Source organism: Heterodontus francisci, chromosome 19 (genome assembly GCF_036365525.1).
Source record: "Heterodontus francisci isolate sHetFra1 chromosome 19, sHetFra1.hap1, whole genome shotgun sequence".
NCBI lineage: Eukaryota > Metazoa > Chordata > Chondrichthyes > Heterodontiformes > Heterodontidae > Heterodontus > Heterodontus francisci.
Window position 1 is genome coordinate 72,381,399 of NC_090389.1, and position 14,203 is coordinate 72,395,601.

The 14,203-nt window shown below is 42.4% G+C and overlaps 2 protein-coding genes across 2 annotated transcripts in view; one reads left to right on the forward strand and one right to left on the reverse strand.

Moving 5' to 3' along the window:
• The window catches only part of LOC137380178 (kelch domain-containing protein 8B-like), a 132,983-nt gene extending 119,541 nt beyond the window's left edge, over window positions 1-13,442 (forward strand). The window contains exon 6 of the mRNA XM_068051940.1: window positions 8,896-13,442. Within this exon, the coding sequence (XP_067908041.1) occupies window positions 8,896-9,092 (197 nt within the window). The 3' untranslated portion in view covers window positions 9,093-13,442. The remainder of the gene's footprint in view (window positions 1-8,895) is intronic.
• LOC137380179 (uncharacterized protein C3orf84-like) overlaps window positions 1-14,203 on the reverse strand; it is a 38,149-nt gene that overhangs the window by 2,015 nt on the left and 21,931 nt on the right. The window lies entirely within an intron of this gene.

The window sequence follows — 14,203 nt, forward strand, 5'->3', positions numbered from 1 at the left end:
TTTGATTCTTGGTCTTTGAAAATGTGCTGACCTCACAAGGGACAGTGTTGGGTATTTTGATTAGCTTCAGTGTCTCTGAACTACAGTTAAGAAATGTAAGCCGAGGTTCTCAATCTTGATCACTATTAATTGACTGCTGAGTAAGGTGAGAGCTAAATCAGGCCCCATCTTTGAAAAGTCTGCCAACATCCACTGTCTAAGCTCATTACTGAAGAATGTGTGTAGGATGCTTGAGGGCTGTTGCCACCTCTGCGCCCCAGTGTGAGTTTGCATCTTAAATGAGAGTCATTAAGGGAGGAAATGTGCATCAAACACTCATGACATCAGCATGGACCAACTGTATTGATATACCCAACGCATGTTTATTTTAGGGCCTATGATTACATTTGGCATAATATGGTAATGGTCATGTACGCAACTAGGAAAGCATTGCAATCTTCTTTTCTAGTCTGTTTGTCCCCTTTATGGGTCTTCCATCTCTGCTGTTTATCTCTTATATGAAGAGCCTCTCTGTGCTTGGCATGTATACTTTTTATCAGAAGGTTCTGTGTTTTGTGCTGTGCCATCTAACAGTTACTTTTCATGTATCATATTTGTAGCAGTTTGTTTAACTGTGGTTGGCTCCAAACTGAACACAAGATGCTGAAATCATTGCTATGTCCAAGCTATTCAACAAATGAGGGAGAGAGAAAACAGGAAACTACTGGCCAGACAGCTTGACATCAGTCATCGGAAAGTGCTGGAATCTATTACTAAGGAAGTCTTAACAAGGCAGTTAGAAAATCATAGTATGATCAGACAAAGTCAACATGGTTTTATGAAAGTGTCATGAAGATCCCCACCTGCCAAGAATGAGGCATATTAATTTTTTCATATGAACATTAATTTTAAATTATTGCTGTAGTGAAGAAATGACCTGTTTTACAAGAGATCACCAGTCATTTGGCTGGAGAAAATTTGCATACTAAGAGACAAAAGAATTGCTCACTGATTCAATTAACAGAGATTGGTCTGGGCAATGGTGATCCACATCTTGTCGGTGTAAGAGACAGCCCTACACCCCCCACCTATAGCTTTGAAATTCACAAACTGCAGGAGTGGTTGTTCCCAAATAAGGGGTTAGTCACATGACTAACCTATTGGCCAACTTAGAGTTTTGAATTGTGCTCACAGGACAGTTTGAAGACAGAGACTGCAGATTGTAGCTGAACCTGGAAAAAGAGATCCTCTCTCCTGGCTGGCTCTCCTTCACTTTCTCACAAACCTCCGGACCCACAGAAGTCACTTCAATCTCAAGAGAGGAAAGACTCATACATCGGAACAAGTTAAAGCATGCACTGGGCCCAATGAACATCAAGACAACCAAAGACTCCACATTGAACTCAAAGGACTGTAATTACAACCCAGCTATTGCCTCAAACTTTTCCCCTTTTATTCTTTCTACTTTTTCTGTCTCTATCTGCGTGTGTGTTTATTGCGTATGCATGCCAGCGTGGTCGTGTCATGTATTGATAGTCGTTAACCGGATTAGAGGTAAAGGTTAATAAACTTCCACCTTTCTTGTTTAAATCTAAGAAAACCTGTCTAATTGATTTCTTTGCCTTACAATTGGAAAGCAGTGAACAAGGATTCACTGCGGGGGAACCAAAACATAGTGTTTTTAAAAATTAAACCCTGTTACGGTTAAACCAGACAAAGGCTGAGAGGGAACCCCTAGACCCCTTTCTCACCTGATCGTAACAAAAGGGAAATCATGTTTGACAAATGTATTAGAGCTTTTTGATGATGTAACTAGTTGGGTGGATAAAGAGGAATCAGTAGATGTAGTATGCTTGAATTTCCAAAAGGCATTCAATAAGGTGCCACACAAAAGGTTAATACATAAGATAGAGGCTCATGGAATTGGGGGTAATATATTAGCATGGATAGAGGAGGATTGGTTAATGGACAGGAAGCAAACAGTAGGGATAAATGGGGTATTTTCAAGTTAGCAGGCTGTAACTAGTAGAGTGCCACAAGGATTGGTGCTGGGGCCTCAGCTATTTAAAATATTAATGACAGACCAAGAGACCTAGTGTAATGTATGTAAGTTTGCTGAAGATACAAAGCTAGGTGGGAATGCAAGCTGTGAGGAGGATATAAGAGGCTGCAAAGAGATACGGACAGGTTAAGTGAGTGGGCAACAAATTAGCAGATGGGAGTATTATGTGAGGAAGTGTGAGGTTATTCATTTTGGTAGTAAGAATAGAGAAGCAGAATATTTTTTAAAAGGCGTAAAACTTGTAAATGTTGATGTTCAGAGGGACTTGGGTGTACTTGTACAAGGAACACAGAAGGTTAGCATGCAGGTACAGCAAGCAATTAGGAAGGAAAATGGTATGTTGGCCTTTATTGCAAGGGGATTGGAGTGCAAGAATAAAGAGGTCTTGCTACAGTTGCACAGGGCTTTGGTGAGACCACATCTAGAAAACTGTGTGCTAAAGGCCGACTATCCGACCCGAACCTGACGGCATGTGTTGGGTTCGGGTTGGGTCACATCACACTTCCGGGTCCGGCATTCGGGCTTGGGTCGGGCCGGGTTGGACTTGGCCAGGTCAGACATGCTCAATCACAACCTCCGGTAAGTGGCTCCAATGTTAATGTACTTTTTGGACTTGAAAGGTTGTTTTGTTACAATTATTTTAAACTTGCGCAGATAAGCAACAAAGTGAAAAATGGAAGCTAGGTTAACTGATGGTCGGGTCAGGTCGGGTTGAGCAGGGGAAAAATGGAAGGACACGGGCCGGGTCGGGCTCAGGGTCGGATGTGGTTCTGTCAGGCTCGGGTTGGGTTTAATTTGCAGCTCCGAGCCGGCCTTTACTGTGCGCAGTTTGGTCTCTATATTTGAGGAAGGATATATTTGCATTGGAGGCAGTACAACAAAAGTTCACTAGATTGGTTCCTGGGATGAGAGGGTTGTTCTATGATGAAAGGCTAAGTAAATTGGGTCTATGTACTCTGGAATTGAGAAGAATGAGCGGTGATCTCATTGAAATATACAAGATTCTGAAGGGGCTTGACAGGGTAGATACTGAGAGTTTGTTTTCCTTGGCTGTGGAATCTAGAAGATGGGGGCATAGCCCTCAGCATAAGGGGTTGATCATTTAGGACTGAGATGCGGAGAAATTTCTTCATAAGAACATAGAAGATAGGAATATAGGAGCAGGCGTAGGCCATTTAGCCCATTGAATCTGCTCCGCCATTCAATACGATCATGGCTGATCATCCACTTCAATACCTTTTTCCCACACTATCCTCATATCTTCTTATGTCATTTGTATTTAGAAATCTGTCAATCTCTGCTTTAAACATACTCAATGACCGAGCTTCCACAGCCCTCTGGGGTAGAGAATTCCAAAGATTCACAACCCTCTGAGTAAAAATATTTCTCCTCATTGCCGTCCAAAGTGGTTTCCCCCTTATTTTGAAATTGTTCTCCCTGGTTCTAGATACCCTAACCAGGGCAAACATCTTAGCTGCATCTACCCTGTCTATTCCTTTAAGTATTTTGTAGATTTCAATGAGTTGACCTCCCATTCTTTGAAACTCTAGAGAATACTGGCCCAGTTTCCCCAATCTCTCTTCATAGGACAGCCCCGCCATCCCAGGAACAAGTCTGGTGAACCTTCGTTACACTCTATGCAAATAGCTTCACTGAAAGGGCTGTTAATCTTTGGAATTCTGTACCCCAGAGGACTGTGGATGCTCCATCATTGAATATATTTAAGGTTGAGATAGACAGATATTTGGTCTCTCAGAGAATCAAGGGAACATGGGAAGCAGGTGGGAAAGTGTTGTTGAAGCCGAAGATCAGCCATGATCATATTGAATGGTGGGGCAGGCTCAACGGGCCATGTGGTCGACTTCTGCTCCTATTTCTTTAGTTCTTATGTTCTTAGGTTCACTGTTGCTAATTTCGTACCTTGCTGAATTTGTCTGTTTCATAAATAATACAAAGAAGGTTGAAGGCTCAACTCTGTCATTAAATTTGACAAGAAAAGCATCTTCTGAAGCTGGAAATAAACCTAATGGACTTTATGTGGTCAAACCTGTCTGCCACTTTAATAGTGGTGGGTTGTATGACATGCCTGGGTCCTGTTCTCGAGGCAAGACACCTCATTATAATATTAAAATCAGGCTCCCAATGTGCATTTGGGAGCCTGATTTAGTGGGTTTCACAGCATTTGGAAAACCTAACAGCTAAATGGAGACAAAAGCAGCTAGGTCATGCTTTTTATAGCACTGCTTATGAGTCAGGAGGAGCCACACAGCCCTTTCCACCGCCCCCCCCCCCCCCGGGCAAACATTTAATCATGGCCTCTCCTCACTGCCAAGCAAAAACCCACAATCCTGAGCCTCTGGCCTACCTTCTGCCAATCACCCTCTCTCCCACGCTTCCCTGTGATCTTTGCCTCCCTCCTGATTGCCAGTCCAGCTCACTTCCAACCCGCAATCTTTTCTGGAGGACAATCCACAAGGGTCCCCAACTGTGTCTTTCTACTGCTGGCTCTCCCACCTGGCAACCAGCCAGCCTCTCAATCTGGCTGCCGGCCAGGCGGAAAACAATTAAAATGATGTTGAGGTCCTACCGTTAAATTCGCCAGGATCTCTGTGTTCCTGGATTTCCTGTTTTCCCCCCCCCCCTCCCCTCCTCTGCCTCCCGCAAACATGCTCGCCCAGTCTCTCCCCACCTCACTGTAAATATTTGGGACTTTTTCTTCTGATGGGATTCAGCAATGTACCCAGGGAGGGTGAGCAATCTGTGGGAGAAGGAGTGAGTGCTGGCCTGTCGCTCCAGAAACATCCTTGTCCTGTTTCATGAACCCTATCGTAGCCAAAGTATCACCTGCAATGGCTTCTCTTCCTGCTCCTGCACCATTGTCTTTGGTGTCCCCCAAGGACCTATCCTTGGTCCCCTCCTATTTCTCATCCACATGCTGCCCATTGGCAACATCATCCAAAAACACGACACAAGTTTTCACGTTTACGCTAACGACACCCTACGCTACCTCACCATCTCTATTGACTCCCCTGTCAATAAATTATCAGTCTATTGGGCTGACATCCAGTATTGGATGAGCAGAAATTTCCTCCAATTAAATATTGGGAAGTCCAAAGCCATTGTCTTCAGACCCCCCTACAAACTCCATTCCCTAACAACTAACTCCATCCCTCTCCCTGGCACCTATTTAAGTCTGAACTAGACTTCATAATCTTAGTGTCATATTTGACCCTGAGGTGAACCTCCCACCATATATCCGCACCATCACTAAGACTGCATATTTCCACCTCTGTAACATCGCCTGACTCCGCTTCTGCCTCAGCTCATCTGTTGCCAAAACTCTCATCCATGCCTTTGTTACCTCTAGACTTGACTATTCCAATGCACTCCTGGCCGGCCTCTCACATTCTATCTTCTGTAAACTTGACGTCATCCAAAACTCTGTTGCCTGTGTCCTTACAATCACCCCTGTGCTCACTGACATTTATTGGGTCCCGGTCAAGCAATGTCTTGATTTTAAAATCCTCATCCTTGTTTTCAAATCCTTTTAAGACCTCGCTTATCCATATCTCTGTAATCTGCCCACCGCTGATGGCCGTGCCTTTAGTCGCCTAGGCTCTAAGCTCTGGAATTCTCGTCCTAAAAAATCTCCCCCTCTACCTCTCTTTCCTCCTTTTAAGACACTCCTTCAAACCTACCTCTTTGACCAAGCTTTTGGCCATCTGTCCTAATATCTCATGTCGTTGATTTTGGTCTGATTTTAAGCTTACATGGGTGAAAATGGAATAATCAATTGGGATATGCATTTTTTTAATGAAGGTGTTAACTCACCTGACAGAAGATTTGGCATGTTCCTTATTAGTATAGCACAAGATTTCAACATTTTGTGTGGGAAATCTTCTGCACAGAATTGCTAGTTGCTAATTCATATTTCACTTGCACTTTATACCCATGAAAAGCTATTTTTGCCATGTTCCCTTATAAAACACTCTCCTGTCTCTGTCTCTCTCGTAGCCTCATCTAGCAGCACAGAGTGTGATGTTCATGGGCAGTTAGACGAACGTAAGAATAATATAATAAAAGTGTGCGTGTGAAGAATATGTAATCCAGAGCTTTAGAACTCCTTCCAAACACCCTCTGGTGTTTATTACTTCTTGGAGAAATTCCTGGAAAATTTGGAATTTAGCATTAAATATTGTACGTTCTGCTTAAGTTTAAATACTATTTTGCTTCACAATTGATCAATCTTTTATCCGAAAAAGATTTGTATTGATCCATAAACAACCGGACCATCACTTTCCCAAAAACTACAGCTCTCTCCTCTAGCAGCCACGCTATCGAAGGAAAGTGCTCTCTCTCCCAATGCCCTCTTCAGTTCACAGAAGAAATTTACCTTCTAGTCCTTTTAGTTCACACAGACACTCTCACTCATTGATCATAATGTAATTACAGGCGAGGAAGGTCAGTCCTTAATCAATCAATCCAGAAAGACCCTGGGCTGGATTTTCGTATCGGGGGTGGGAAATAGGAGCTGGGCCTGGTTTTGGGTCAGAAACCTGCCTCCATTGGGAAACTGATTCAGGTTCAGATTTTCAAATGGGTAAGCCCTTAATTGGCATGGAGATGGGTTTCCTGTCCACTTAGAGGCAGTGAGGCCGGGAATGCATCTGGGTCAGATGAAATGGGGGACTTGTCATATGTTTAACTGTTACTCGGATTCCAACCCAAATAGAATAAATGACGACACTGACAAAAGACAAAGTATGACACTGAGGCACATAGGGAGATATTAGGTTAGAAGACCAAAAGCTTGGTCAAAGAGGTATGTTTTAAGGATTTCTTAAAGGAGGAAAGTGAGGTAGAGAGGCAGAGAGGTGTAGGAGGGTACTCCAGAGCTTAGGCTTTAGCAGCTGAAGGTGTGGCCAACAATAGTGGAGCAATTAAAATTGGGATGCTCAAGAAGCTGCAATTAGAGGAGCGCAGATATCTTAGAGGGTTGTGGGGCTGGAGGAAGTTACAGAGATAGGAAGGGGCGAGGCCATGGAGGGATTTGAAAACAAGGATGAGAATTTTATAATCAAGATGTTGCTTGTCTGGGAGCCACTGTATGTCAGTGCGCACAGGGGTGATAGGGGAACAAGACTTGGTACGAGTAAAGATACGGGCAGAAGAGTTTTGGATGATCTCAAGCTTATAGAGAGTAGAATGTGGGAGACCAGTCAGAAGTCCATTGGAATCGTCATGTCAAGAAGTAACGAAGGCATGATTGAGCATTTCAGCAGCAGACGAGCTGTGATGGGTGAAATCGGGTGATGTTATGGAGGTAGAAATAGGTGGTGCGACTATGAGGTCGGAACTCATCACGGGGTCAAATATGACACCAAGGTTGAAAATAGATGGGTTTAACCTCAGACTGTTGCCAGGGAAAGGGATGGAGTCAGGGCCTAGTAACAAAGTTTGGAGCGAGGACCACATACAATGGCTTCGGTCTCCTCAATATTTAACTGGAGGTAAATTCTGCACATCCAGTACTGGATGTCAGACATACAATCTGATAATTTAGCAGCAGTGGAGGAGTTGAGAGAGGTGGTGGTGAGGTAGAGCTGGGCGTCGTCAGTGTACATAGAATAGAATCATAGAAAGATTACGGCACTGAAAGAGGCCACTTGGCCCATCAGGTACATGTGGAAACTAACGTTGTGCATTCGCTTTGGTGTTGCCAAGGGGCAGCACATAGATGAGAAATAGGAGGAGGTCAAGGATATATCCATGGCGGACACCAGAGGGAGCAACGTGAGTTCCCTATTGTAGTGTAAGTTTCTGTCAAACAAGCGTATGTGAGCATCCTTGTGTACCTCTATAAGGCTACCTCAAGTGCTTCCTTTACAGGCTGAAAAGTGCAATTCTCTTGAGTCTCTCCTTATAATTAGACCTCTTCCACTAGGGATCAGTCTCATGGCTCTTCTCTGCACTGCTTTTTAATGTCTCCCTTGTTTCTTAACAACCAAAACCAGACTTGATGATCTTTCTACCACTGATTCCAGCCAAAAATTCTGACACTGCTACTTTCCACTAGGAGAGGTTCTGTACAGTGTGTGGAAATTCCTGATCTATTGCAACATCAGGAATTGTTACTTGTAGCCCACTTGCCGAGAATGTTCTTTATTACTGGTGAAAATAGAGACATGTTTTCGAAACTTTACGTCTTGCACTCATCAGGACAATTGCAAGAATAACTAATGTAAGTGAAACAACAACTTATACTGCATGAGAAGAGAGTCAATCAGAGTCAAGCTGCCTGGTTTAAATTTTAAACAAATCTTGGCAGTTAACAGTCAGTCACCGTAAATTGGTACATTCGCCTTAGCAACGCCTCTACCAATCAGAGTTCACTTGCCAACCTATCCGCACTCTCTTCTCATGCAGTATAAGTTGTTGTTTCCCTTACATTGGTTATTCTTGCGATTGTCCTGATGAGTGCAAGACGAAAAGCTTCGACAATATGTCTCTATTTTCAGCAATACTCAAGTTCTGTACTATTAAATGTTCTTTATGTTAGAATGAAGCTGTTTAGAATGTGAAGGTTGAAGAGATGGCAGATATTAAAAACTGAGTCATTTCACTAAGGACACAAAGTTATATGATGAAGATTAACAGTGAACATTATTGTGAAAATGCCTCTTAATCCACATGTGAAATAGTCTCCTTAACATATAGTGGAAGAGAGGTGCACCATGATGCTACTATACAAGGAGCTCAGAACTGATATTGGACGATACCATCCAAACTTCAGGTAATTTTTATATGGTTAAGTGACTGGTTCCTTATTTTGTTTCATTTCATTTGAATTGCAGGAAACCAACCGGCGCCACTCGGATCAGTGGAAGGGTTCAATCCAAACAAGAGGAAATGGGAATGTCTACCTGCAATGAACACCCCACGCTGCTCTTGTTCCAGTCTCCAAACAGACAACATGCTCTTTGTGATCGGTGGTGTGGCACAGGGACCAAGTAATGCTGTAGAGGCCTTGTGTGACCGAGAGAGCATCTGAACACTGTGAAACTCTGAAGCAGTAGGGTTGTGGATCAATAATTACTTCAGAACTTATAGGCTTCTTAGTCCGGTCAGTGTTTGATGATTCTGGTAAAGAATCTCAGTGTTGTCAGTGAAAGCTATTAAAATATATTTTATGATACAAAGAAACACGAGAAAAATTTAAACACAAGGGTGATGTTTTCCCTTAGAACTGGTTTAGTACTAACTTTGTACTGGTTTAAACCCAATGTAGTAAACCATGGAATTATGGGACACTGATACCACTTTTAGACAGAACAGAAAGTGAATATAAAGGTCTCCGAGTTCATTTTACTAATTGTGACACAAACTTTCAGTGAAAGATACACAACAATGGGTTAATAACACAAAGAATTCAAGATGGGCTCAAGAGATTGTATCCAATCACTTATTCAATCAACTTCTCTTTCCAGTCCAAATGGATACTTTGTTAGTAGAAAATTAACTTGGGAACGAATTCCATAGTATTGGTAGTGTAACCCTGTTTCTCCTTCCAAAGGATAAGCTGTAAAGATTTGAAGTCAAACAGAAATGTCAAAACATGGATATATGTGATGGCCACTTAACAGCACTCTATGTGTTAGATTAGGGTCAGAGTTAGCAGTAGGACCGTGAATTTGAGGATGTTCAAGGATGGCCCCAGTTTAAGGTTGTTTTGGAAATTTTGCAGGAAGAGTCTGGACAATGATAAGGTAATTAGTGGAGTCAAGATTTTCCCCAGCAGTTTACATTATCATAGCTAGAATCTGGTAGTTTAACAAAGTGTACATTACATGGCTAGGAATTAGCACAATTCCTGTGAGGTTTCTGTATTAATGCCACAAAAAGTGCTATAAGGTTTTTATAGTAGTGTTGAACCAATGTGAATTCTGTGACATTCCTATAGTCATATTCTAACACTGTAAGTGGTGTTTCTTTAATAATATCACATCAGTGTAAGCGTCCTAGAGTAATGTTGCATTAATACAAGTGAAATCATACAGTTGTGCCCCTCAAGTGTAAGCACAGAAAATTTCTTCAGTACTGCTGCACATAACATAAGCACTGTGAAGTTCCTATAGTGGCAGAGTACCCTGTGCAATCACTATAATATTCTAACAGAAGTCCTACATCAGATTAACTTCTGTAAAGCTCTTGGACTGCTAAGTCACCAAGTGCTGTGAGGTCCCTGTGGCAGTGCAATGCTGGTGTATGTAAGGTTCCTTGACTTGGTACCAAATTAAGTGCTGTGGGTTTCCTGGAGTAGTGTCAAATTGTTTAAGTGATTTTCCTATAGTGGAAGCCACATTAGTGAAATGTGTACAGTAGTGGTGCAGTAGTACTAACATTTTCTAGTTTCTATACTGGTATTGAAACAATATGGTCACTGTGAGATTCCTACAGTAGTACTATTACTAGTTGAAGATCCTGTTTGTACCATAGGTACCACTATAGGTCAAGTTCATATTGTACCACTGGAAGTAAAGATGCTATAGTACTGTTCCACCAGTGTGAACCATATTATGTTCCTACTTAAGCTACAGCTTTCATGTCAAATTTACATGCAGAGCAGCACAAATAGAATCGTAGTTCACAGCCTCAGACTTTTTCTCCATTATAGCTCCATTGCCTACATCATTATCCACCTAAGATCTTAGATTAGAGTAATTAATTGACTCCAGTATAACATAGTGAAGCAACACAACCTACAGAATCAAATCCAAGATACCCACCTATTTTTCTCAATAGTACCCCAAATGTCAGAGAAAGCTAGAGTGCCTGATTGTTTTCAAACAGTGTGACTTGTCTGGAGCAAGTGAGGTTGCAATATTTAATGTGTCTCACATATGGCAGCAAGTTAATGTATAACAAGGGTAATGGTGTCACAACAGCTCAAGGAATATTAGATAGTATTGTTCTAAATTAGTTTATGGGAGATTCCTTTAGCAATGCCACTCCAGTATAAATGAGGTTCTTTTAGCAGTGCCATTCGGGGCGGCACAGTGGCGCAGTGGTTAGCACTGCAGCCTCACAGCTCCAGCGACCCGGGTTCAATTCTGGGTACTGCCTGTGTGGAGTTTGCAAGTTCTCCCTGTGTCTGCGTGGGTTTCCTCCGGGTGCTCCGGTTTCCTCCCACATGCCAAAGACTTGCTGGTTGATAGGTTAATTGGTCATTATAAATTGCCCCTAGGTGGTAGGGAAATATAGGATTCAGGTGGGGATGTGGTAGGAATATGGAATTAGTATAGGATTAGTATAAATGGGTGGTTGATGGTCGGCACAGACTTGGTGGGCCGAAGGGCCTGTTTCAGTGCTGTATCACTAAAACTAAAAAAACTGGGAAAAAAAACATTCCAATAATCTATTGTGAGATTATGTTGTTGCATTTCAAATACTGTGAAGTTCTTTTAACAGAATTATTTCAGTGGTTCATGTACTAGTATTGCCTTGTAATGTTCCTATAGAATAATCACCCCTGTACAATATCAGTGCCCTTCTTATGGTGGCCTTGCTTCATTGTGAGTGATGTTCATATAGAGTTGTACCACAGTCCAACTACAGTGAACTTCCTATGGTAAACTTACATCAATATGGTCACTATGGGGTTCCTATGATAGTGCCACTACAATATCATTGAGATGTCTATTGAAGTGTTGCACTAGTGCAAGAAATATGAGTTCTGTTGCTCCAATTGGATTGTGATAATGTTACTTTAGCACAGCACATAATGCAAGCACGGCTCCAATAATAATGCAACACTGGTGTAATTGCTAAGATATTTTAGTTATGTTCCATCAGTGTCAATGAGGTTCCTATGGCGATGCCTCACCAGTGTGAGCTATACTCCTTCAATAGTGTTCCACCAATGGGAGTTCCCTATTGCAGTGTAAGTTTCTGTCAAACAAACATATGTGAGCATCCTAAGGGCTGGCATCAGGGTAAATGAAGTGTAAGGTTACTGTTGTAGCAAATTAGTGTGAGTGAGGTGTCTACAGTAGTGCAGAATTAGTTTTCTCTAGGGGTGCCATATCTATGTAGTTGCAGTGCTTATGATAGCATTAGATTGTCATGAATACTATAGTTTCCCATAGTTATATCTCTCCACATTAGGGGCTGAATTTTACGAGCGCGCCACAGAGTGCAACCTGCACAGATGCGCCATCCCTGAGGCCCCGCGATATTATGCATGGGGGCTCATTTAAATAGAGGCGGCGGAGCGGCCGCCCCCGATGATGTAAGGGGCGGCCGCCGCGTTCCCGGCAACAGTGTCTGGCACCACCATGCCATTTTTAAAGGGCTTTAAGACCTTTAGTACAATTTTAATATTTAAAGTGGTAGCATTGGGAAGGTTTGTGTGATGGAGGCCCTTCCCCAACCCTCCAGTGGTCATATACGTGGCACCTAATGTCAGAAAACACTTTATTCCCTTCCCGAACTTTCCCCTCCAACCTTCTGACATTCAGCTTCTAATCTCTTCAAACCATTCACACAGCCAATAACAATTTTTATCCCCGCTGCCCACCCCACCCGCCCTGAAAATTCTATTGTTCCCCCCTCCCCACCAGGAGTTCTGAAGGCACGCGGAGCATGAATGGCGGCTGTAATATCGACATGGGATGGCCGCTGCCTGCAGGTAAGTTTATTTGCATCTCATTTGGTACAATTTGCATATGTATATGAAGGACTCGCTGCCTGGCGGTGGGAAGGCTGCCCTGAGGTCCCAGCGCTGCTGGTAATATGCGGAGGGCCCTTCTTGACGTTGCAGGTGGAGGCAGGCCTCTCCCCGCAGGATTTTACCAGCCCCCGCGCCGCAACTCACAGCATCAAGGGGCCAGTAAAATTCAGCCCCAGGTTTCTTCCAATGTAGTCACCCCAGTTTAAATGAGCATCCTGCAAAACAGCACTGTGACCATCTTAATATAGCTCAATGCAGTTGGAGTGTGGTTCCCATCGTACTGCCACACCTATATGAGTGAGATTCCTCTAATTGTGTTGCTCAGTGCAAGTAAAGTTAATTTACTGCTGAACCAGTTTGAATGCCATAATGATTTTACAGTAGTGCCAAACCACCATATATGAGTCCTATGATAATGTCACTCAGTACAAATGTGTGAGGTCCTTATACTAATGATGCACTGCGTAAGTGAGGACACAATACAAATACGTCTTCTTTTATCTTGATCCTGCAAGTTTGAATGACAGCTTGATTGTCTCTACACTTAAAGAGGGCCTGCCAAAAACTTACATATTTCCGGGTGAGCGATGAACAATTTACACAAAACCTCTGATATTTATGGAAATATAAACACAAACAATAAAAAGGCGAAGCACCTTTGGCTAATTAAATTGTTTTAATTGTGTTTCTTCTTTGTTCATTATACATTGCGCATCAACTGAGTATCCAACAGTAGGGAGAGATAATTAAAGGAACACTGTCTCTTTAAGACTTTCTAAGTCACAGTGATGTAATTCATCCTTCTTGCATTATGCAAGTATTAAAGTGTAAATTATCTGTTCTTTCTTTTGCATTATCAACTTAATTTTCAACACTGTGAGGTTGTGTTACGACCAGATGAGAAAGAGGTCTAGGGTTCCCTTTCAGTCTTCACCTGATCTTACCCTGACAGGGTTTTATTTTTAACACACTGTGTTTTTATCTCCCCCTTGGTGAATCCTTGTTCACCATTTCCAAATTATAAGGCAAAGAAACCAGCACAAACAGGCTTTCTTAGGTTTAAAGAAAAGTTGAAATTTATTAAACTTAATCTATAATTCAGTTAACATCTACAGATACACGATGCACCCATACTAGCATGCATACGCGATACACATATGCAAATAGAGACAGAAGAGAGCAGAAGAAAAATAAAGTGGAAAAATTTGAGGTAATATCTGAAGAGGTTTTGTTATGGTTCTTCGAGCTCAATGTAGAGTCCTTGATTGTAGGTAGAGCTTGCTTTTCATTGTTGGCCCAGTATTCTTCTTAAACCTTGTTTGCTGTAGGAGACTTTTCTCTTTTGGGCTTCATGTGTCTTCAGTGGATTCAGAGGCTTGTGAGAAGGAGATGGGAGCAGACAGGAGAGATCTTTTCAGTCCAGGAGGAAACAG